This window comes from Sinohyriopsis cumingii, chromosome 18 (assembly GCF_028554795.1).
Source record: "Sinohyriopsis cumingii isolate HCF-2022 chromosome 18, ASM2855479v2, whole genome shotgun sequence".
In the NCBI taxonomy this organism is placed as follows: domain Eukaryota; kingdom Metazoa; phylum Mollusca; class Bivalvia; order Unionida; family Unionidae; genus Sinohyriopsis; species Sinohyriopsis cumingii.
In genome coordinates, this window is record NC_142978.1 from 52,560,601 (window position 1) to 52,588,474 (window position 27,874).

General features: G+C 33.9%; 1 protein-coding gene across 17 annotated transcripts in view; it reads left to right on the forward strand.

Annotated features, from left to right (window-relative positions):
* LOC149776646 (RNA-binding motif, single-stranded-interacting protein 2-like) overlaps nt 1-27,874 on the forward strand; it is a 437,315-nt gene that overhangs the window by 313,833 nt on the left and 95,608 nt on the right. For all 17 annotated transcript variants that reach the window (XM_089941160.1, XM_089941163.1, XM_089941164.1 and 14 more), the window contains one exon: nt 9,209-9,369. In XM_089941160.1, the coding sequence (XP_089797286.1) occupies nt 9,209-9,369 (161 nt within the window). The remainder of the gene's footprint in view (nt 1-9,208; nt 9,370-27,874) is intronic.

Consider the following 27,874-nt stretch of genomic DNA (forward strand, 5'->3'; position numbering starts at 1 on the left):
ACAAGATAAATTTAAAAATTACCTTTATTTGAGTTAATGCTTTTGTATAGTTTTATTGGCAATATATTTTGCTTATAATACCATACCATATTTGTGGCACAATTTAGAAACTAACTTTCAACAGAGAAAAATTTGGTATTTTCTTATTTTTATATTTTTTTATTATTGTTTTATACATTTAAAAAAAATAAGAAAGAGATAGAATTCATTTCCACCTCGTTGACATCTGTAACTGAATGTTTAAGAGAGGAAATATTCCCATTATAGATATGATGCTATGAAATCAGTTTCCTTTTGTATGGTACATATTTTGGTAATTTTGTACATGCTACAAGCAGTACATGTAAAGACCAATGAAACATGATAAAGCTGTCAATCTTCAGTACCATATCCATGAATTAAAATACCAAAAGATAATGACATTCTGAAAGATCAGCAATAAATACTTCCTCATTCAAATCCTGCCCAAGAGAGCCATGCAAGTGTATATATGAGATTATTTTTTGATGGGACAAGAGAGCCATGCAGTATGTGAGGTCATTTTATACTGGGGCAAGAGAACCATGCAGGTGTATATATGGGAGGTCATTTTATACCAGGGTATATCATATTGAACCTTGATGTATGAGAATTTAATTATCTTATAATGGAGTACATTTCATGTGAGGGCACTTCATATTGGGACACATTATTTGTGAGGTTGCCTTGTACTGGAATGCTTTATATGTGAGATTGCCTTGTACTGGAATACATTATATGTAAGGTTGTCTTGTACTGGGATACAATATATGTGAGGTTGTATTGTACTGGGGTATAATATATGTGAGGTGGTATTGTATTGGGGTATAATATGTGAGGTGGTATTGTACTAAGGTTCTTCATAGGTTGCTTTGTATTAGGGTGCATTATATGTGAGGTTGCCTAGTAATGGGGTACATTATATGTGAGGTAGTATTATACATGGGTACATTATATGTGACATTGCCTAGTACTGGGATACATTATATGAGGTTGCCTAGTACTGGGATACATTATATGTGAGGTTGCCTAGTGCTGGGGTACATTATATGGAACAATATAATTCAGCCATTGCAATGGAATACATGGCTGCCTGTGTTGTATCGGAGCCTGTGCTTTTATGCAAAGGTGCTTGAGGGGTGTGTGGCCTATAATCAGTAACTTAAATGTGGTAATTTGGATTGGTATATTATTATTTCTACATCACTTCTGAATTTTAATGCAAGAGAAAAGGGAGTAAATCTGCCATTTTTCTACATGGCATGGAAAACATTATTTCAAGGCAAGAAACTGCGCAGTTTGAACCAACATCAAATAAAATGTGCACAAATCAGAATAATGCATAAATGAACAGAACTGAATCAAATTTCTTGGAATTGATATTACCTTATTTTCTCAGATGATGATTTTATTCCTGTCTCACTACACCAGCATCACATTTGAAGTATTGTTGACCCATAATACACAGGCAGATCTGGGTGTACTATGTTTATTCTACTTGGAACATTCAAGATAGACCTCAATGGCACCTCACACTATTTTGCACTAACTGGGTGTACAAAATAAATAGTAAATGTGGTACATTATTCATTGCTTCTAGGGCTGTTGGGTTAGGATATTTGTTACAGCAGGACTTTTGAATTTGGCATCTTGTTACTTCCAGGACTATTGTTTTGGGCAACTTGTTACTATTGAGCTGGGCTACATGTTACTACTGTGTTGGGCTACTTGTTGCAGCAAGATTATCAAGTTGGGCTACTTCTTGAAGCTGGATTACTGAGCTGGGCTACTTGTTGCAGCATTGGGCTACTTGTTGAGCTGGGCTATTGAGTTGGGCCTCTTGTTACTATTAAGTTGGGCTACTTGTTATCAATTTAATGGGTTACATATTGCATACTTTTATGTCATTTGCAGGCTTAAAATATCCACTATCTTTCTCTGTCCTTATGAGTGTTGGGTGGGTAAGGATAGAGCTAAAACATAATTGTAACATTTTGCCTGATGGTCTAAAAGAGGAGTAGTAATTGAAAACATGTCAGGAACTTGCTAGTCACTTTTTAGAGAACAAACCTTGTGATAATTTATTGGATAAGGCTTTTTAATTGGATAACTATGGTAAGACTGGACAATTTTTAACTGCATCCCCTAAGAATATTTTGCATCAAGTGGACTCTAATTGGAAAGGAATATTGTTGAAGTGGACTCTAATAAAAAAAATCCTTTGATGTTTGCACACATACGACACTGGATTAGAAAACAGTTTGGTCCTCTTCCTGAACAAGCCAAGCAGCCAAGTGCCAAAGGTTTGGCTGTATGTTGGTTGGTTGGTCATTTTGAGGTTTAATGCCATTTCTGCTGACACAATAGGCTATACATGACAGCCAGTATAACTGGTGGAGGAAGAACTCTGGGTGGGGGTTGACCTTGTAAGGACCAATGACCCACTACTTATTTCTCCAGTTTAGACTGAACTACCTAAACATAGTTATAATTAGACATGTTTTCTACACATCCTAATCCCATCTTGACAGTATAATGAGATATAAAATTGAGTTATGATGAGATATAAAATTGAGTTATAATGAGATATAAAATTGAGTTATAATGAGATATAAAATTGAGTTATGATGAGATATAAAATTGAGTTATAATGAGATATAAAATTCAGTTATGATGAGATTTAAAATTCAGTTATAATGAGATATAAAACTGAGTTATAATGAGATATAAAATTGAGTTGTTTATTTATACTCAATGTAGATAAGTTTTCATGAAGCAAGACACAAGAAAAAAAAATTGTTCGTTATTGCTGATTTGTAATGGCAACCATTTTCATGCTGTGATCTATCATCATTACTTCTGGATTATTACTGTTTTGGCCACATAATGGTGATATTAGGAAAGTGTCAGAGTTCAATGTGTATGTCTTTCCTTTTACATGCACAGCTCTGAGTGATCAATACTGACATATCTCCATTGCTCAGGGCAGTTAAGAACAAGTCAATTAGGCAATTTGTTCATGTTACGATGATTTATCATGGGGCAAAACTAGTACACAAATTTGCTAATGTGATTTGGTTTATAACAAGGGAATTGGACCTTAATGACTATCTATGAAACACTCATTAAATTTCATACCAAAGCAATTTTCCATAAAATGTGGCATTTATTGGGATCTGCATTTTGCAAAGTTTTCAAACAGATTAGCCGTCAGGTTTTTTAATGAAAATTAGAACTTAATGTAATGTCATACCAAGTGAAAACATGAACAGGATTTTATTTGTTGTCATAAATGGTCCTTTTAATGTATGTATTTATGACAGATTCCAGTGCCATACTTTGTTTCCAAACCAATGGCAATCATGAGCCTGAAAAACAAAGCTGCCATTTTAACTTTTCATATATTATGACATTGAACAGTTCATACTGGCTTACTATGGAAACAAAACATATCAAATAAGAAAATGAGACAATAGCAAGCATAATAACATTTTGTTAATTAAAGGTTTTCAACATCGAATATTCAAATCTATTACCAGATATATACGTGTGTACAAGTTGAGTTCAGCTGCATACAATGGTTACTGACCTCTTGTCATGTTATGCAATGGCAGATCAGTGTCTGTTGTTTTTTCTACTGATTACTCCTTTAAAACTATTGATGCAGTATTATGCACTGGCAGCTCCGGGTCATTGCAGTTTGCAATTGGATGTGTCTTTTAAGTAATTGTATATGGTACCACAGGCAAGTATTTGTAATGTTTTATTCACCAAATGATTACATCATCATTTATATAAATTAGTGGAGAATAGTTTTAAAAATAAGATCAAATTTAATGATAGTTGGTTTGGAAAATATGCTTGATTTTGAAATAATTGCAGTATTCTTTAAATCAAATGCCTTACATTTTCAGAAGGGAATTTAAATATTGCTGTATAATTATTTTAAATTATATGCTTTTATAATCTTTCTCCAATTAAAAAAGCAGGGAACGAGTCTTTAAAAAATTTTCAAAAAATAGGGGTGGGTTTGTTATCAGACAAATATACTTTGTAAATATTTGCCAATATTTTTATGAAAATGGTAGGTGAGCCTAGCAGATAAACATAGGTATTTGTATTTTGATCAGTAACTTTTTAATTATAGTAAGTTGGAGTCAATGAGGTAAAATTTAGACTGCACAGACTTTCATGGAATTTTTTTTTCTCTTTCCTTTTATGCATTCCTTTTTTCTTTGAAACTGCTGTTTTTTGTGACATGCGACTTTGAACAGAAGTAGGTGAATTTTAAACTTTTAGATTCCAATACAGTTCATCGATAGCATCTATCAAGCTGTGACAGAAATAGTGTCATGTTATTTATTTCATGGTAGGGAATAAACAGGTCAATACATTTTCTCCATGAATTTATCATACTGTCAGATTTTTGGGATGAAGCCCATGTAGCACTTTGAACAGAATATTTCCTTGTTAATAAATTCACTGGGAGCTACAAGTATGTAATATGCTGGGAGATCTAGGCGTATACAACTAGTTTTTCTTAAGGCTTGAAATGGCAACTTTGATCTGCAGGTGTGTTACAAGATGGTTGCTTGCACTTTACACAGGTAAACATATTAGCAAAGGAGAGATGTGAAATAAATTATAGACATGGTTCATTGCCTACATATTTTTTTGGGGGGGTAGCATTGTAGTAGAGTGACATAAATATATGACTAATACTATATGGGGCTAAATACTTCTCATCCACTCCAGTAAACAAACAACATGTGTGAGAGTATGGGCTTATTACCTTTATATTTGGTAGTTAATCCACCCACCTTTGCATGTGATTTATTTGGCTTTAACAATACACCCACATTTTTAGTCACCATTCTCAAACATATAAGGCTTTTACATGAACAAACCTCATTGCTTTTTTAAATTTTTTTAATGCTCTTTGAAGGATTTTGTTCATGTATACCACGATGCTTACAAGACCAATAATTGCCTTACTGGTCAAATAAATGGTGTGTTCATGTCATAATTGCCTTACTAGTCAAATAAATGGTGTGTACATGTCATAATTGCCTTACTAGTCAGCACAAATTAATGGGTATATACATGTTATAACTGCCTTACTAGTCAAATTAATGGGTATATTCATGTCATAATTGCCTTACAGGTCAACTCAAATTAACGGGTATATACATGTCATAATTGCCTTTCTAGTCAAATTAATGAGTATGTACATGTCATATCTGCCTTACTGGTAAACTCATTTCTGAAAGTATAAATGATAAATACAGGTTAGAAAAGTACACTGAAGTTGGCAAATCTTGTGCTGTATTATGTAAAATTTGTACTGTAACTGAGTGTTACAAGACCTGTTTTGTAATTGGGTACTGTAACTGAGTGGTACCTGTCTTGTAATTGGGTACTGTAACTGAGTTTTACAAGACCTTTGTTTGTGGATGGGTATTGTAACTGAGTGGTACAAAATCTGTTTCGTAATTGGGTACTGTAACTGAGTGTTACAAGACCTTTGTTTGTGAATGGGTACTGTAACTGAGTGGTACAAGATCTGTTTCATAACTGGGTACTGTAACTGAGTGTTACAAGACCTTTGTGAATGGGTACTGTAACTGAGTGGTACAAGATCTGTTTTATAACTGGGTACTGTAACTGTACAAGACCTGTTTTGTGTCATCTGATAAAATAAATCATAAGAGTCTCAAAAGAAATTTTAATGAAATGTTACAAGAGTTTTTGACTAATTTGGTAGCATTTCTTCCTAACACTTTAAGGTACTTGAACCAGTCAGTTCCTGATGTAAAACTTAAAAAGCTGAAACATATCTTTACCTGATTTTTTTAAATACAAAATGTTCTGCCCACTATATAAATCTCAGATTTCAATATATTTCATAGATAGTGTCTATCAAGCTGTGACAGAAAAAGTGTCATGTTCATTCTGTGGTGGGGAACAAATAGGTAGATACATTTTCTGCATGAATTAATTTACCATACTATCCAATTTTTGGGATGAAGCCCAGGTGTCTTTTTCAGTGCGATAATTTCCAGTTAATAAAATGACTCAGAGCTGCTGATATATAATACATTTGAAGATCTGGGTGTACTCAGATTATGGTTTCAAATATAAATGTTGACCCGGATCAACTGATGTATTAGATTTTTGTTTGCTTTCACTTTATACTAGCATCAGAAAGAGGAGGCATGACATAAATTGTGGTCATGGTTCAGCAGCTACCTTTACTTTGGTGTTTTCTTAAGTAGACACATTAAGATACAGTAACAAGAGTAATAATGGGTGGGGCTATATAAATACATTTCCATCACTCTGTAAACAGATATGACATTCTTGTTATCCACATATTTGAGTTTAATCTTGTTATCCACATATTCGAGATTACAGTCTCCTTATCTACATATTTGAGATTAATCTTGTTGTTATCCACATATTTGAGATTAGTCTTGTTATCCACATATTTGAGATTACAATCTTGTTATCCACATATTTGAGATTACAGGTTTATTATCTACACATTTGTTGGTTAATCTGCATCTTTTGCATGTGATTTATTCAATTCTAGAACGTGAATGCATATTTAAATATTAAAGTCCTCCATATAATCTTCAAAATTACATGGTTTAGGTTCTGATGAAATGTTTAAGTGAGTGCACTGTCATTTTTTGTGACAATTTGAGGAATTTATTTTAGATACAGAAAGACCTCAGAAGTTGCTGTCATAGAATGACACTGTCTTGTTACATATTAGTGTTACACATGTAAGTTTTTCTTGTTACATGTTAATGTTACACATGTAAGTTTGTCTCTTTACATGTTAGTGTTACTCAAGTCAATCCATCCACATGTGTGTTAGACAAAATGTAATACGCCAGAGATAAATTATGTTATCGTGACATAAGCAAAATATAATATACCACAGATGATGACAGCTGAAACACTGGGATGTTTATTGTTATGTTGTCTTCAATTAAATGCCATTTTATATGTTTCTCTCTATGTTTTGTACATGATTAAATAAAAAAGCTGTTCTGATGATTATTCATTTAGTTTTTTGTGTTTAAGTAAGTGATGAAGTTTGATTAGTGTTTCAGATAATGCCTTGTTTTACCTGCTTAAAAGATTCAAAACAACCTTTAACGAGTAATGGTATTGCTACTTTAGACAAGAAAATAGTTCCAGAGTTTCTCATTCGAGAGTGGACATGAGTGGTGACTTTAAGAAAAACTGATTATATCTGACATTAAGAAAAAGTGAGTTTACAGTTATTAATTGGACCTGTTGGTAATTACAATGAACCTTCTATTTAATTCCAGTAAACCTCCTATAAGTCATCCAAGATTTTAGTATTGCCATGCCCTAATTTCTTTAATTTTGTTGCAAAGTTTAATTGTTTACAAATTAAGTGATAAAACCAACCCTAACTTTTAAGTAAAGATCCTAAAATGGATATCTCACTGTACTTATCCTATGTATGATAATACCAGAGTTCCTTTGCACCATGGTTTGGAACTAACTGTGTTTATAACAGGAGGAAGTTTGTGAACAACTTAAAAAACAAATTGAATAGACTTTGTTTTAATCATCAAGGTGTTGATTAGGCAAAATAATTGTCTCCTATTGAACTGGTTTTAAAATTAGGGAAGGTAGGTATTTCTTTTTAACATTGTATATATTACAATGATTAGTATATATAATGAACTGAGCACTTGAAGTACTTGCATACATAAACCAGCTCAGTTAGATGCACAAATCAATTTTGGGAATTTAAAAAAAATAAATACTGGGTGCATGGAGTTTTAGGGTCAGTCAGAAAGGAGCAAGGAAAAGCTGTGATGGTTGGTCAACTGGAAGCACGTAATTTTTATTTGACCTTGTGTGGATTAAAATACATTAAGCAGCTTAGTGACCAAGACCAATACAGGGTGCATTCAGTTATGTGGCTCTCTTTGAGCGAGTGTTCTGACAGTGATTAAGTACTATTATTTCAAACTTGAGAAGCATAGGTTACGTTAAATGAATGTATCATGATCACGATTATAAACATGGACTGTTAATACGACTAGAGCTTGGGACTAAATTACACTTTAATTATTATGCATAACATTAACACATTACAAATTTTATTAAGTTGTTTTGCATCAGTTTGTTTGCATAAAATATGCTGCTTCTCTGGAGCTATGTAAGATCGGGATGACAGCCTGATAAGGCCAGGACGACAGCCTAATAGGACCAGGATGACAGCCTAATAGGACCAGGATGACAGCTTAATAGGACCAGGATGACATAATAATAGGACTCAAAGACAGACAGCCTTATTGATTTAAATACAGACGGTGGGCATATCATCAGGCAAAGCTATTCCATACAAACATTTGCCAAAATAAAACAAATAGACCAAGTGTATCATGAAGGATGGGTTTATCTTTGGATTGAGAACTTTAATATACTGGGTTCATTACCTAGATCAGACACATGCAATAAAAGGGGAAGCGGCCATTCAAGTTTTCTTTTGGGTCTTCCATTTTGCTATTACATGTACTCTTTAAAAGTCTGAATCCAAGCATCTGATCTACTGAGGATATATGCTACAGATTGCTAGAACTGTGATACATTTCATATTAAATGGACCAGGGGATACATACTATAGATTGCTAGAACTGTGATACATTTCATATTAAAAGGACTGAGGATACATGCTATAGATGGCTAGAACTCATATATATTTCAAAATTAAAGGACAGGGGGATGCATACTATAGACTGCTAGAACTCAGATACATTTCATATTAAAAGGACTGAGGATACATGCTATAGATTATTAGAACTGTGATACATTTCATATTAAAAGGACTGGGGGATACATACTATAGATTGCTAGAACTGTGATACATTTCATATTAAAAGGACTGAGGATACATGCTATAGATTGTTGTAATTGTGATACATTTCATATTAAAAGGAGTACGGATACATGCTGTAGATTGCTAGAACTCTAATACATTTCATGTTGAAAGGACTGAGGATACAGTCTATAGATTGCTAGAACTCTAATATATGTCATATTGAAAGGACATCCTACAGATTGTGAGAACTGTGATTTACATTTCATACTAAAAGGATGAAGTTGGGATGTAATTTAATGTTTTTTTATTGTTTTTCAGACTTACACACCCCGCAACATGCCAGCAGCTAGTCCAAATACAACAAGTAGCCAGTCCAGCAACCACAGTTCTGGTAGTGACCAGCTCAGTAGAACAAACCTGTATATAAGGGGACTTAATCCAAACACAACGGACAAAGATTTAGTCAATTTATGTCAACCGTAAGTACTGCTTATTCCACATTATTTGTAATCTCCATAAGAATCTTTAGTGAGAGTCCATCCCTTTAGGACAACTTGACATCATAAGAGGACATTTAATGCAAACCCCATGTCAGTGTAATCATCTCTTTAGCACAAGTAGCAATGATGAGATTTTCAAGATGGCCACCATGATGGATACCTCGAATATCTAAGGGGCACCATTTTTGTTCTGAACAAACCAGACCGTGAGATTTATGTGTGTGTAAAGTTCTATAGCAATCCTCCAAGTCGTTGTGGATGAGTAGCAATAACAATAATGATGTACTAATGGATGGATGGATAATGAACAACTGGTCATCACACGTCTTCCGAGCAGAAACATGCAGACTCCATTTTGAAGACCATGTCTAAATTATGGACTGATGAGAAAAAACTACTTATGATGTTTACTTGGTCCTAAATGAAAATGGCGTCCATATTATATGCAATATGGCCACTGTCGTGACCACTTTGACACCTGGGGTCCTCCAAATGAAATTGGTGTCGATCTGATTTCTAGAAATTTGTTTACATAGTGAGCTTTTAACCTCATTTCTTTGATTTTATTTTTCTTCTTTTATTGCCAGTATCATTAATTTCTTAAAGGTTATGTTATTTAAATTGGATATAATTTTATCATGTGTGAACATAATGAGAACTTTCATGAAAAGGGGACATAATAAGAATTTGCCAAAGAACCCGAGAATTCTACAAGGATTATTGAATGGTTCCTTGTAGTTTCTGGTATTTAACAATGACATTTATGCTTGGAATTCAGAAATGTGTGAACAAGTCGTGTAGCCCAATTCACATATATAGAATAATCTCGGTGTCTGTTAAGTATCACTTCATTTTACAAAATCATGGTTGGAATTCAGTGAATTCATTATAGGTTTATATAAAAATGAACATGTAAAAAGGTAAGCTGAGGTTCTGTTACATTTTCTTTAAAAAGTTTTTAAATAATATGATTTCTTTTAGTGCAAATGGCATTTGTGGAACTGCTGAATCACTTATGTTTTTGTTGTCATCCTGTGCAAAAACCAAAGGCTGAACTTTGTGTTGTCACCCTATGCAAAACCAGACTTGATTAACATGTTGCTGTTTTTGGTCAAATGCTGCTTTCTGTTGATACAAGTAATGCTATTCACTGGACAGCAGAACTCTAGGAAAGATATATTAAAAAAAATTGTTTACTTAGTAATATATTAAAAAAAATTGTTTATTTAGTAAATACATTAGGGATGTAAATACATTAATTCACATTTGAGAGGTGAATACATTATGGATGTGAATATGTTAAGGATGTATTCTCATTAGGGATGTGAATACATAATTCACATTAGAGATGTGAATACATTAAGGATGCAAATACATTAGGGATGTGAATACATTAATTCACAATAGAGATGTGAATGCCTTAAGGATGTGAATACATTAGGGATATGAATACATTAAGGAGGTGAATACATTATGGATGTGAATACGTTAGGGATGTGAATACATTAATTCATGTTTGAGATGTGAATACATTAGGGATGTGAATATGTTAAGGATGTGAACACATTAGGTATGCAAATACATAATTAACATTAGAGATGTGAATACATTAAGGATGTGAATACATTAGGGATGTGAATACATTAATTCACGTTAGAGATGTGAATACATTAGGGATGTGAATATGTTAAGGATGTGAACACATTAGGTATGCGAATACATAATTGACATTAGACAGCTCCGGTGGCCTAGTGGTTAGAGCATCCGCCTCGGATGCAGGAGGTCGTGGGTTCGATCCCCGGCCAAGTCATACCAAAGACTTACAAAAATGGTACTAACAGCTCCCTCGCTTGGCGCTCAGCATTAAGAGGTTAGTGTTAGGACTGGTCGGCCCGGTGTCAGGATAACGTGACTGGGTGGGACATCATGCTACATGTCTGCGGCATGATGCCCCAGTGCTAGACATCACTATAAACTGCCACAATGTAGACATCGTAGCAATATGACTGAAAAATTGTTAAAGCTACGTTAAAAATCCAAATCACAACATCACAACAACAACAATTGACATTAGAGATGTGAGTACATTAAGCATGCGAATACATTAGGGATGTGAATACATTAATTCACATTAGAGATGTGAATACATTAGGGATATGAATACATTAAGGATGTGAATACATTAGGGATGTGAATACATTAGGGATGTGAATACACTGGGGATGCAGTATCAGCAATTGGCCCAATTTGTGTTGCAATACATGTTGGAAAGAATTCTTTTGTAACATAAAAAAATACAAACCTCTGGATAACAGTCACCAATGGACTGGGTAAAAGTGGTCCTTATAACACATTAACCCCTGGAGCTTTTTGTCATTTTTGCCTGAAAATCGAGTAGGAAACACATTTTGAAAGCTATTTCTGAATAGACTCGAAAACACCAAATCCCTGGTCATCTTTCAATAACATACTGCCTAGTTGTGTTAGAAACATCATTTTTTGTTGGCTGTTTGACTCATGCATGAGCAGAAGGGTAAAAGTTGGGACTTTTTGTTTTTTTTTTGCTAAACAGAGCCATTATTTTTGTATGGAGACCACTCTTTATTCCAAATGCCCATCTTATCCTACTTTTTGCAAAGGCTCATCTGTCTTTTTGCAGTTCATACCAGTTTGCCTTAGATCTGAGACCAAAAAGTCTAAAATCCGAACACAAAATCGGATTCTGACCATGGGCGAATTTCGGGTAAAAAAAAGTCAGGTCCAAAAAATGAGGTTTTACTATCTGTATTTTGTAGTGCAACTAGATATTTCAGATTATTTGGTATCATTGTAGAGCTACATCTGTCTACCTTTCTATAATACCGCCCACTTTAGTGTATCATGCATGACCATGACGCTACAGAGCTCGGCAATAGGCTACTACCTCCTGCCCTGTAAAGTCATCGCTAGGGGTTAATGTGTTAGTAAAGAGGTTGTTGTTGTTGTTGTTGTTGTTGTTGTAGGGTTTAACGCCATTTTTCAGCACATGACAGGCTATACCTGGCGGCCAGTATCAATGGTGGAGGAAGAACCCGGGAAAACCCTGGGAAGAACCACCGACCCACGAGAAGCTACTGGGAAGCTTTCTCACATACCCACATTGGCCGAAGTTAGTAAAGAGGTAGTCATCATATGCAGGTTACATCATTAGTTTTTGTATGACTGGGACCATTTCATACTGATCTTTATAAATATGTGACTTCTCTATGCAGGTGGTTTGATTGTGTATGACAATTACATATGTACACATAATTAATAGCTGGCTAATTTCCCATGTTTTTTTTTTGAATAACTTGCCTTTTGGAAAATTTGAGCTTGTCCCTAATATAATATTCCAGCAATAGTATAACAAGAAGATAAAATATCTTGCATTATACACACATATTTATTTTAAACTTTTCTTCTTTTTATCTTTATTGGCACATTAAAACCATATGCCAGTAATTAAAGTTATCAAAAAGTATATATGTAAATAACACCTGTAGGTAGATAATGTAGATAACAAGAGTAAAAGAGCAAACGTGGACATGTATATAGACTGATGAATGAATAGGTTCAAAAGGGTCTAGAAATGGCTAGATTTTGAAATAAGAGGTAGAGAATGAAAGCTAGACTGTTTGTAATGATACATTTATACTCACACCTGAAGGATTTGTGAACACTTATTTTATCCATTTACTTAACAGTTGTCATCAAGTCATCTAATCACACTGAAATTAGGAGCATGCATAAAAAAAATATTTAAAATTTGACTTTTGAGAATGATTTGAGAATATCTTTTTCCCCCATTAAATTATTTGCCAAGCAGTAAATATGTATGTGTCTCCTGCTATTATCGCATAAACAATAGATCATAAACACTGCTTGCGGGTGCTGCATTTTCCTAACACCAATCATTTTTTGAACAAAATACCTATAGTTAATCATTATAGATGAGTGCCGTTGTTTCCTAAGCATACCTGTCAAAGAAATCTTAAAATTTTGTATTATTAACAATTAACACCTACTCACCATAAAACAAGGAACATGCATCAAAACAATCTTTTGAAAAGCAGATTGTTTCAAATTGGCAATCTTACTAACTACTGGAAGCTAACTTAGGACCTGAAAGTCAGCAAATACTGGAGATGTACAAATATTACAATTAAAATGTAACTGATAAGTAAAATATAAATATTGTTTCCTTGTTTAAGTTACTTCAAATAGTGGATATTCACATTATCACATCTGTATGAGAAAATTGAAAACTACCTGGTCATTGACTACAAGATGGAAATAACACATACAATAGATGAAAGAAACTGTGGCCAGTTATGTTGAGGAAGAAGCGTGTTAAGATATGTATTGTGGTGAGATTGTGGTGTAAAACGTTGTAGAACATAAAACATTAGGAACTGAACGCGACACGTTGTCAGTAAAATATCTTGCATATAGCTAGTGTTTTTCTATTTTAACTAGATTACTGATGTTAAATAAAATGTCTTGCATCCTCTCTGTTTGTTGGACATGTTGTTTTGCCTTGCAAACTTGAGCTTCCCTGATCTGAACTAGATTTTGTTCCAGGAGTCGGGCAAGTATTTGTAAACCCCTCAGGGATGGCACAGTTAATTCTTATTAAAGGGGCCCCAGGTGGTTGACTGGTTTCAGGCACTTATCTTTACAGATCACTCACACATCTTGTATAAAAACAACACTTGCTTTAGATGTATAAGATTTAATATTTCAAAAATGCATGTCCTGAACCAATTTTTAAGAAGATGCACATGTTTGAGACTTGAAATGCACATATTTGAGGCTTGACAAGTACATGTTTGAGACTTGAAATGCACATATTTGAGGCTTGACAAGTACATGTTTGAGACTTGAAATGCACATATTTGAGGCTTGACATGTACATGTTTGAGACATGAAATGCACATATCTGAGGCTTGACAAGTACATGTTTTAGAGGTTTGTGTAGAAAATGTTGTTTAAGGCTGCTGTCTGTTCAGTATTGAAAGTTATAGACACTCTGTATTTATCCAGTTTAGAGTTCATCTCTCCATCTGTGTCGTATTAGACGGATTCGTGGCATATATGGATAAAGATGAATCCTGCTGTGACGTACACTGTCAGAACACCAGTTAGGCTATAATACTTGCATCATCGTTTCTATTTGACAGTTTCTGTGTACCTATTCTATGGTTGCTATGTAACTATTTTATGGTGCCTATGTACCTATTTTATGTTGCCTATGTACCTATTTCACAGTTCCTATGTACCTAATTTATGGTGCCTATGTACAGACTATGTAACTGTTTTATGGCATTTAAATATTTGACTCCATTGTGATGTATGTGCAATTTTTTAAAATTATATGTAGAAGGGAAAGACTTGACCTTTGTTAACATTGTTTTCCCCCAAGATCTTGATCTGTTTTAGGTTGCATCTAAGAAAAGTAAACACTATCTACCATCAAACTGGTTGCTGTATTGACTTGGACAGGTTCTTCTTTAATAGTGTCATACAGAGATGTTCCAAATATCGATGTTGAGATATCATCTAAAGTATAGGTATAAAACATAGATATGGCAGCAGTATTGGTGAAGAAAATAAAAGAATTTCAATGGAAGATTTAGACCCAACTCAAGTTCTGTTTTGGTGAGTCATCTTTACATGCATTGAGATGTACTGGAGTTGCCAAAGTTCATCGACATTGTCTATCAAATCAAATGTAAGTTTGTCAGCAATTAAGTACAAATATAATTTTCTAAATAATAATAATAATAATAATAATAATAATAACAATAGTAAGTTTTACTCTGCCTACATTGTACTAAATTCTGTCTCATTCAAAGAAAAAGTCTTCAAAAAAGTCAGTATTTTGTGTATTATGCAAAAAAGTAAATATTTTGTGTATTATGTAAACAAAAGAAAACATTTTATGTATTACGTAAAAAAGTAAATATTTTTGTGTATTAAAAAAGTGATTAGTTGGCATATTATTTAAAAAAGTAAATATTTTTTTGTGTATTTTGTAACAAAAAGTTAAATATTTTGGTGTATCATGATTATTTAAAAGCAGATGTTAATATGGCATTATTTATTTTTAGCAATTTTTTTGACAGTTTTCTAAATCAACAATATTTGAGAAAACAATGTTTTCTTTGATATTAGACATTCCCTTGCCCACCCTTTACATGCAGTCCTTATAATCAGAATAACATGTGCAAAGACTCCACTCCATCAAAAACAAATCATTCTAGCTTCACATGTAAATCCACTCCATCAAAAAGAAATCATTCCAGCTTCACATGTAAAATCCACTCCCATCAAAACACAAATCATTCTAACGTCACATGGAAAATTTACTTCATCAAAACAAAAATCATTCTAGCTTCACATGGAAAATTCACTCCATCGAAACACAAATCATTCTAGCTTTACACGTAAAATCTACTCCATCAAAAAACAAATAATTCTAACTTCATATATACATATATGTTGATTAGTCTGATCCAAAACAGGTGTTATAAAAATGATAACTTAAATTAAGTGCTTTCATCATCATCATCATCATCTTAATAATAATAATAATAATAATAATAATAATAAAGACTTTATTTAGAGAAGGTAACTCAGTTAGTTACAGAACTAATCTACCTTGAGGTCTTCTATCTGTTATGTTGTTGTTGTTGTAGGGTTTAGCGCCATTTTTCAGCACATGATAGGCTATACATGGCGGCCAGTATTAATGGTGCAGGAAGAACTCGGGAAATACCTGGAAAGAATCACCGACCCTCGAGAAGCTACTGGCAAGCTTTCTCACATACCCACATTGGCTGAATCCAAGACTCGATCCCACACAGAGGTGAGATGGCAGTGATCCTTAACGGAAAGCGCTTTAGACCACTCGGCCACTCGGGGCCCCTTATCTGTTATGTAAAATATGTACAGTATATACAACATGATGTAAAGAATCTGGCTTGACACTAGATAATTGATTTTAAAAAAATCAAAGTATTAAGCACATCAACCTGTGATTAGATTTTGGTATATATTAAAATAATTTTTCCAAAGAAAGTTTTATCGTAGCAACTTTTGTTTCCATTGATGGTTTAGGGACAAAGGGAAGCATATAATTGTTACTTTTACCTAGTTTGACTTTTCTTTTTCTGGAAAATCTACTCGTGTATTAATTTCATGCCATGCAAAAGAAATGGAAAGGATGATGATACTGTCCAAGTCTATAGTCTGAATCCTAATTTCTATGAGCAGTCTTGTCTGTGGAAACAGAAAGTAATCTGCGCAGTTTCCAGTACTAACTATATCATGCCCTATGGACCCAAAAGCTGTCATTATCCTGAAGCTTGAAATATGAGCAGAATGGAACTTGCGTGCAAGGACAGGAGAAGAATTTTTGTGTTATCCATCATCATTGTGCATTTCAGGATGTTGGATTAGTGGGCTCAAATTGTTGATTTGCTATCAGTATTTCTCATAGGGAGATCTCAATTCCACTTGCCACCATTGAAAAGGTCACTCAAGCCCTGAATAGCTTTGGCCATCTTTCATGAATAAAAACTATAATTATGTCATTTTGTGTGTGAAATAATATACGATTATTCTGTCCGAAGTATCAATTATGTTAGGCCTTGAACTTGTATCTATCACAAGAACTCTTTAAATCAAGCCATACAGATTGTTATAGATTATAGATTGCAGAAAATGACACCAGTTAAGAATCAGATTATTGTATGCATAGTTTGTAATGGCACATCAGCCGAGTCTTGAATGTGTAGTGACAAGTAAATTTATGTATCCAGATAAATGCACACAAAACAAAAGATTAAACCCAAAAGGGTCAAATCAATAAATACAGAGTCCAATCTTTTATATACACTGCACTCTTTAAGTCCTAGACCTCAACCTTTGCATGGTTTTTGGTTTTTGGATTTTACGAGGACATGTTATGGCAATTGACACTCGCTGATCCAATGGTAGAATTTGAACCCACACTATATTAGTCAAAGTTGAACACATAAACCAATGGATGATCCAATGGTAGAATTTGAACCCACACTATATTAGTCAAAAGTTGAACACATAAACCAATGGACGATCCAATGGTAGAATTTGAATCCACACTATATTAGTCAAAAGTTGAACACATAAACCAATGGATGATCCAATGGTAGAATTTGAACCCACACTATATTAGTCAAAAGTTGAACACATAAATCAATGGATGATCCAATGGTAGAATTTGAACCCACACTATATTAGTCAAAAGTTGAACACATAAACCAATGGATGATCCAATGGTAGAATTTGAACCCACACTATATTAGTCAAAAGTTGAACACATAAACCAATGGATGATCCAATGGTAGAATTTGAACCCACACTATATTAGTCAAAAGTTGAACACATAAACCAATGGATGATCCAATAGATGAATTTGAACCCACACTATATTAGTCAAAGTTGAACACATAAACCAATGGATGATCCAATGGTAGAATTTGAACCCACACTATATTAGTCAAAAGCTGAACACATAAACCAATGGATGATCCAGTGGTAGAATTTGAACCCACACTATATTAGTCAAAAGTTGAACACATAAATCAATGGATGATCCAATGATAGAATTTGAACTCACACTATATTAGTCAAAGTTGAACACATAAACCAATGGATGATCCAATGGTAGAATTTGAACACACACTATATTAGTCAAAAGTTGAACACATAAACCAATGGATGATCCAATTGTAGAATTTGAACCCACACTATATTAGTCAAAAGTTGAACACATAAACCAATGGAGCTCCTGACCTCTTTAATTATTTCAAGAGGGATTTTTGAGTCTTTAATGACTTCATTGATTTGAGTGTGGGGTATTTTTGAGTCCTTAATGCTATCATTAATTTGAGTTTTGGAAAGTTTTGAGTCTTTAATGCCTTCATTAATTTGATTGGGGGGGGGTAGAGTCTTTAATGCCTTCATTAATTTGATTTGGGGGGGGATAGAGTCTTTAATGCCTTCATTAATTTGAGTTTTGGAAAGTTTTGAGTCTTTAATTCCTTCATTAGTTTGATTGGGGGTAGAGTCTTTAATGCCTTCAATACTCTGATTGGGGGGTAGAGTCTTTAATGCCTTCATTAATTTGAGTGTGGGGGATTTTTGAGTCTTGACTGGCATCATTTTGGCTGTCACATATCAATGTCAGTTACCAATTCTTTATTTCCCAGTACCTTTATTGTTTAAAAAGTATATATTCAACAAAATTTCAAAATATTTCATTACATGAGGAATCATTAGAAAGCTCAAAGCCAATTAAAAACTCTCTTCCAGTACAAAGAACATGCATAAAATATTTATTTATTAATCTGCAATAGACATTAATTTATATCAATATGTACATAATTATATATATATGGTTGTGATGCATGTGGTTTTGAAGTGTTTGGATTTAAATGTGAAGGTTTGCAAAATTTCCTTGTTTTCCTGATATCCTTCAGTTTATGTACGAGACATCAATAATCATTTGTGTATAATTCTTGTATATAGAACAGGTTGAAAGTGGTTCATTGTTGAATAGTGTTCTGTGGCAACATGCATTTGTTATGGGTGTTGCTTTGAAGAGTATCTGAAGATTAATGAAAGGAGAATTAAATGTCACAGCTGATATTTCAGTTTTTGAATTTTAATTAAAGGAGAATTAAATGTCACAGCTGATATTTCAGTTTTTGACACTCTGATTGAATATTTACAATATCTGGTTTCAGATTTCTCAAATCCAGTACATTTATTCTACTTCTCTTAGGTCACATGCATGTTAAATTTCCACTTCTGAATACCATCAGTTTATACACTTATGTCCCATGCAGTTTAATGCCATCTGTGTATACACTTAGGTCCTGTGCATCTTAATACCATCTGTGTATACACTTAGGTCCTATGCAGTTGAATACCAACTGTGTATACACTTATGTCCAATGCAGTTGAATACCAGTTGTGTGTACACTTAGGTCCAATACAGTTGAATACCAGTTGTGTGTACACTTAGGTCCTATGCAATTGAATACCATCTGTGTGTACACTTAGGTCCAATATAGTTGAATACCAGTTGTGTGTACACTTAGGTCTTATGCAGTTGAATACCATCTGTGTTTACACTTAGGTTCAATGCAGTTGAATACGATATGTATATACACTTAGGTTCAGTGCAGTTGAATACTATATGTGTATACATTTAGGTCCTATGCAGTTGAATACCAGTTGTATATACACTTGGGTTCAATGCAATTAAATACCAATTGTATGTACACTTAGGTCCTATGCAGTTGAATACCATCTGTGTTTACACTTAGGTTCAATGCAGTTGAATACTATATGTGTATACACTTAGGTCCTATGCAGCTCACTATTAAATATCCCATCATCTCCTTTCCCTGACTATTGCAGGGATTAATCAAGAACTTTTTTCTGTGAAGGTGGGACTATACCTGTAATAAGGTATGGACTGGAATTGGACTATACCTGTAATAAGGTATGGACTGGGGGTTAGACTATACCTGTAATAAGGTATGGGCAGGAGGTTGGACTATACCTGTAATTAGGTATGGGTTGGGGGTTTGACTATACCTATGTTAAGGTATGGGCTGGAGGTTGGACATACCTTTAATAAGTTATGGACTGGGATTGGTCTACACCTGTAATTAGGTATATGCTGGTGGTTGGACTACACCTGTAATAAGGTATGGGTTGTGGGTTGGACTATACCTGTAATAAGGTATGGGCTGGAGGTTGGACTACACCTGTAATTAGGTATATGCTGGTGGTTGGACTATACCTGTAATTAGGTATGGGCTAATCATTCAATAAATATATTTAACCTCTTGGCAGAAAGTGCAAGAGAGCTGATGATGTACCTTCATTCACTGTTATATAGTCAATTGCAGTTAAAAACCTTTATTTTCAAGATTTCTTCTTAAATTGTTGCCCACTCAGTGAATCTGACATATCAATGCATTCTCAGGATCCGTAGACTTCCTACAAAAGCAAGAGATTAAGGTTATTACTGTTGTCAAGGTTATTGTCACATTAATCTCATGTCCTGCAGGACAAGTTACAGTCTGAAACTTTAACCTTTAGTTGTTTGTTCATTACGCATGGCTGGTTTTGAGGAGTGTAATTGGTCGCATGTGCCATCACCCTCCTTAAATTGTGTCCAGGAAAGTGATCCATTGCTCTCCTCCAATCTTATTGCTCCAAACAAGGATTCTTGACATTTTCTGAGTGAGCTTATCAATTTTTGTCCCAGATTTCATGGCAATTGCCTTTCACAGATAGTGATATACTTACAGGCTCTGTCATTTTGATATATGAAGTCATATGCTGTAAACAGTGATGTGCTGTAAATGATGCCATATATATTTTTGAGTAGAGAGAATAACCGTCCTCAGCTCAAGCTTTTTGCAGGTCTCTGGCATTTTACTAAACACAAGGCCTGATTATGATCAAGGTCTATGCTGTATGTAGTTGGCTGATTATGAGAACTGTTGTTCATTATGATATGGCAGATCTAGGTCGATACTGTATGTAGTTTGATGATTATTGGAGATGAGGAAATGTGGCGATCCATAAACAGGCCATGAACACCAGAAGTCACACATTCAAATGCATTTTAAATTCCTCATGTCCAGTCCTCTAGGCTCTTATGGAATTAGGAACAGGTGGGTGACAAGTTGTATGCCAAAAGCAGTCAAAAGGGTCTTATGTGAACAGCCGGTAACTGCTTCCCCCCCCACTCAAGAATAAAATATTTCCACTTGTATTATCATTGTTATATCAGTAATGTTGAGTCTGAAACTTATAAAAGTAGTAATGTGCATGGATGGCCATTTAAGGTACTCTGGAACTTGTTGATACTGCTCATATTTTTCTTTACACTTTATGCCATCTATTTCTGCAGTGTGTGTGTGTGTGTGTTGTGTGTGTGTGTGTGTTTGTGTGTGTTTGTGCAAAGAATAATGTCTAATTAGAATCACAGATATTTGACACTTGAAAGGCACTACCTTTGTTTATTGAGACACAACATTGAAATGTACATATTGCAAAATTGTACAGTTACCGTAATTATCCCATTCAATGTGTGACAATAAGCCTACACCTTACAAACATTTTTTGTGTTTGTTTTAAAAAGAAAGGTTTATCCTGGAATAAACTAATCCCATTTTTTAAAACAATTTTGCAATTAAAGACCTTGAACGTGGTAAATTTTTACTTCAGGAATGATACTCTTGCTCACAGACTGGGTTTGTCATAGCATGTGGTATATTTGTACCCCAGGAATGATAACTCTTGCTAACAGACTCTGGGTTAATCATAGCATGGATGTGGTATATTTATAGTTCAGGAATGATACTCTGGCTAACAGACTCTGAGTTTGTCCAAGCATGTGGTATATTTGTACCCCAAGAATGATAACTCTTGCTAACAGACTCTGGGTTTATCATAGCATGGATGTGGTATATTTGTAGTCCAGGAATGATACTCTGGCTCACAGACTCTGGGTTTATCATAGCAGGAATTGTGGTATATTTTGTAGCCCAGGAATGACAACTCTTGCTCACAGACTGGGTTTATCATATCATGGATGTAGTATATATGTACCCCAGGAATGATACTCTGGATAATAGACTGTGTTTATCATATCACAGATTTAGCATATTTGTACCCCAGGAATGATTCTCTCGCTCACAGACTCTGGGTTTATCATGAATGATAGGCTCAGACTCTTTTGCGTCAAGTTGGTAAACTGTGCCACTGTTTGTTCCATTTGTAAGTACAGAACCCCAGCAAATATGAAATATTCTCTTCTTTTCTAGCTTTGCTTTTAACAGCTGAACTATTTTGATTTTTCAAATATCATATTACCTTTCATTAGCTATCTTGCCCCCAAGAACAAATAAATACATATATGTTTATAATTTGAATGACAAACAAAACTGTATCATTTCATGTAGAAGTCTTGAAAAAGCACAAGAATTATGACAGTTCTAATAGTTAAGCATTTCAGAAAGAACAAAAATGCATTTAAAGAGCTGTGTTGATAGATAATGAATTTTTTTCCATATCAAATTAAGCTGGATTCTCAAGGTTCCTGAAATAGACCTGTCATGGAAAAACCAATATAACATTGAATTACCAAGTTTGTAAAGCACCCACCTTTTTTTTAATACAACTTTTGTAAAATGATTTTTACACTAAAAGGACACCATTTATTTTGTAAAATGTCAAAGACAAATGCATTACAACCAACTTCTTGTGTGAGTTCAACCCCGTTCTCTCCTATTAAGGGTTAGTTCAGAGTAGAACCCACTTCCCCATACAGAAGAATATGTGAAGAGTAAAACCGTCTTTTGTTGCCAAAATGTTTTGTAAAAGTATCAGCGTATTGTATATCATTCTGAAGATTTACTGGGAATAGCAATTTCTTCATCTGAGTCTAATTGTCTGAAAGAACAGACTCAGACATAACATAATGCTGAATATTCTGTCAGGTTGAAAAAAACATGGTTGTGAGATTCCAGGTGTTCCACATAACGATGTCTGAGGCAGAGGTTGTACTGTATTTTCAAATTTTGCCACTTGAACTGAATGAGCAAAGACATTCCATCACGTTTTTGGCTCATTTAGCACACGTGTATTGAATTTATTTGCATCTTTAGTTTACAATTTGGCAAATTTTATGCGGATGTACTTTTTGTGAATATCTCCAAAGAGAGCTCATGGATAATTTGCATATTGAAGCCAAATTTTTAACCTGTATAGGAAATGTTATTTGCATATTGAAGCCAAATTTGTAACCTGTATAGGAAACATTTGCATATTGAAGCCAATGTTTTAATCTGTACAGGAAATATTATTTGTTTTAGTAAGAGTTACTAGTTACTAGTTATTGGTATCACCAAAAAGAAAGGAAGTGTTTCTATGAACATCTTCAGAAAGGTATTAAGGGATTAAGAATTATTTTATTATATTTTAGTATAATCATAATCCTGTACAATAATAATTTGATCATCTTACATTTTTACTTGAGATGTTTTCCATGATACATGGTGTCAGTCTGAACTTCCATTGTTTGAAAGCATTCCATTTGTTATTGACTACACAATATTATAATGTAAAGAAAATGTTTTAAAGTGTACATGATGTAAAAGATATTGAATGTACATGATCTAAAGGAAATTGAGTGTACATGATGTAAAGGATATTGAGTGTACATGATTTTAAGGATACTGAGTGTACATGATGTACAGGATACGGAGTGTACATGATGTAAAAGATATCGAGTGTACATGATGTAAAGGATATTGAGTGTACATGATATAAAATGTATTGAGTGTACATGTGTACATGGTGTAAAGGATACTGAGTGTACATGATGTAAAATATATTGAGTGTACATGATCTGAAGGAAATTGAGTGTACATGATGTAAAGGATATTGAGTGTACATGATTTAAAGGATACTGAGTGTACATGATGTAAAGGATACTGAGTATACATAATGTAAAAGATATTGAGTGTACATGATGTAAAGGATAATGAGTGTTCATGATATAAAAGATATTGAGTGTACATGTGTACATGATGTAAAGGATACTGAGTGTACATGATGTAAAGGATACTGAGTGTACATGATGTAAAGGATATTGAGTGCACATGATGTAAAGGATATTGAGTGTACATGATGTAAAGCAAATATTTTGAAGATATTGTTATTGCTTCTACTTCTTAAAGGAAAGTCGTATCTCTGAATTCATATATTGAAAATGTTTATCTCTACTCCAGTCCAAATTGATGGCTATATCAACTTCGGTTTTCTCTTGTAGACCTTGTGTGATGCCTACTTAGTCCTAAAGGAAAATGGTACTGGTCCTAAAGGCTGTTAGGACTGTCTTAAAAATCTTGTTGTCACTAATCCCCTTAATGGATGCTTATTATGAGATCGGTTTTTCACCAAGTCCTAAGTAAGAATGTTGCCAGATGTATGGACAATGTGGCTGCCATGACAACTGTCTTACAAATGTGGTCACTATTTCCTTCGAATGGATGATCGTTATAACACGGTTGTTTTATTTTACCAAAAGACTTTAATGAAGTCTGCTTGTTCTAAATGAAAATGGTGTCAAACTGACATCCAACATATATACCATTGTAGCTAATTTGAAACTCTTGTTATCACTGAAGAATATCAGAGATGGTTTCAACACTCATCAGTTAAAAGGAAGAAATGGTCAGATCTTTAATTCCTGCAAATTCTTTTCACCCTTTAGAGCAGAGTACCTTCGATGGACTCATCTTTTAGCGTGATAAAAATATACTGTTATTACTAAATGGCATAGACTGTTGGTACTGAATGGCATGCTCTGTTATTCATAAATGGTATGGGCTGTTGGGACTAAATGGTGTAGACTGTTGGTACTACATAACAAAGACTGTTATTACTAAATGGCATAGACTGTTGGTACTGAATGGCATGCTCTATTATTCATAAATGGCATGGGCTGTTGGGACTAAATGGCATAGACTGTTGGTACTACATGACAAAGACTGTTGGTACTAAATGGCATGGACTGTTGGTATGGAATGGCATGTTCTGCTACTACTAAATGGCATGGACTGTGCTACTAAGTGGCATGGACTGTTGGTACTAAATGGCACAGACTCTTGGTATTAAATGGCATAGACTTTTGGTACTGAATGTCCCCTTCTGTTATTAGTAAATTGCATGGTCTGCTGGTACTAAATGGCATAGACTGTTGGTATTAAATGGTATGGACATTTATTACTAAATGGCATAGACTGTTAGTGCTATATGGCATAGACTGTTGGTATTAAATGGCATGGACTGTTATTACTAAATGGCATAGACAGTTATTACTTTATGGCATGGACTGTTGGTACTGAATGGCATGTTCTGTTATTACAAAATAGCATGGACTGATGGTACTAAATGGCATGAACTGTTGGTACTAATTGGCATGGACTGTTGGTAATAAATCAAATGGTGTAGGCTGTTAATACTAATTGGTATATACATGTTTATCCTTGGTTTAGAGAAAGAGCTAAGCCTAAAAACAGCATAAAGATCAAGTTATGTCTGGATCATGTAAGAGCTATATAAAGTTATATCTTGATCCAGTAAGAGCTACATCAAATAAGGGCTACATTAAGTTATATATCCAGTAAGAACTAGATCAAGTAAGAACTAGATCAGGTAAGAACTAGATCAGGTAAGAACTAGATCAAGTAAGAGCTGGATCAAGTACTATGTTTAGGCTCTTATAAAATGCAACGAGAAATGAGTGAAGACAACAAGCTTTGTAAAATTTAACAAATAATTTATTTCACATGAAAAACAAGGTAAGAATGAGAAAAATTACTTAATGGTTTTATGAATCAAATCCAAAAATAATCCAAGAATTAAAATATAGAAGTCCTGGAAAAAAAAGTCCTAAATGAATCTGAGTTGGAGTCCTGAAAAAAAATCGAAGATGGAGGTCTATGACACATGCAATAGCTAGTGTTGTTCTTATGTGTCAACAGTTCCTTGTTGAACCACAGAAAATAATATTCCAGTTTTGAATTCCAAATAAAATTTCAATAAATGTCTTTGTCCATGAATTCTGTATGAGCACTTAAATATCTCCAGGGAAAAGAATTAATAATTCCATGAAATAGAATTTCAACTCAAACTGGTCACAACAAAATTCCTTTAAGTGTCAATGGTTTATAGCCCAACTGAGTAAATTCTTATTTAGGAAACAGTTATATATTAATTTAAGATGCAAAACTGATTCCCGTATGAGGGTCATATAATCATGTTTCTTGAACAACATATAAGCTTTACATGCCTAACATCACATACTCCCATTATGGCCTCAATTTCACTTTAGGAATCTACACTAATAAAGAATTAAAAAAAAACCAACAAAAAAATAAGTTGTTTACTTTACTCTCACTGACTCTGAATCAAAGTCAGGAACTAGGTCAGCATTAGATACAAAGTTTCTATTATTAGGCATTTACAAAACAAAAACAGTCAGGTCAGACTAATTTCTCGAAAATGTCAAATGCAGTAAACAAAGTTGCATTACAAAAGCATGTAATGGAGTAAAAATAAAATAAAACTAACAAACAAACAATTAAATTAAATCAAATATAAATTAAATCAAATATAAATTAAATCAAATATACATAACACAAATAAGAGCCAGATCAGGTAGAGACAGCTTGCATTGCAGTATCATGTGCAGTGTGCATCATTAACATTTTTAAAAATTAATTACTGTAGTTTTCTGGTAATAGACGTTTCAAAAAACACACATGGATTCTTATTTCAAGTAAATCTCCATGGGTCATTTTGGTTCTTGCCAATCTCATTAAATTATGGTGCACCATAAGGAATATGAGCTGAAGTAATTTACGGGATCTTAGAAATTGGGTGTGTTGCATAGTCATTAGGCATGAATCACATATCAAGCATCTCTTTGTGAATAAGCCTGTGAGGGGGGTATATTTATCATGCCAGATCTCTAGGTTCATTTTTTTATCATACAAGTTTTATGACTCCATTTATTTGTGTGGGTATAATTTTTGTTTGTCAAAGATTACCATTTTATTGGTACTTTAGTTAATTGTTCCTGAAATATTTAAACTTGTGGTTTGTAGAAGCCATGAAATTCATGAACATTGCTACCCAACAGATAATGAACTTAAACTCATGTTAAACAAAAGAACTGCTACCTAACAAGTAGTGAATTTAACTTTTGTTAAACACAAATAGTGAACTCGTGTCAAAATATCTCAGCTACTAACCTTTCAGAAACGAACTAAAAAGCATCGAATGGAAGCCCACATCCATATTTCTTTTAGAACTGGAAGCCCAGATCTAGATTGCTCTTTGAACTGTTCAGAGATGCATTTCTCATAGAAATTAGAAGTCTAGTGTCTAAGAAGACAACAATAACTAAGAAAATGAAAGCAATGGTTGAAAGAAGATGAAACTCCCAGCAACATTTACTATACTAACTACCGGTAGCTAGTACATGATTACACAAAATTTGCTACACTAGCTAGCTAGTACATGATTACACATTTCCTATACTAACTAGCTAGTACATGATTACACATTTGCTACACTAACTAGCTAGTACATGATTACACATTGGCTACACTAACTAGCTAGTACATGATCACACATTTGCTACACTAACTAGCTAGTACATGATCACACATTTGCTACACTAACTAGCAAGTACATGATTCATTTGCTACACTAATTAGCTAGTATGTGATAACACATTTTTTTTAAAGATATACTGCGATATGAATGTAACTATGAGAATGTTCATTGAGCAACATTTTGAAATGCTTTTATCTTACTT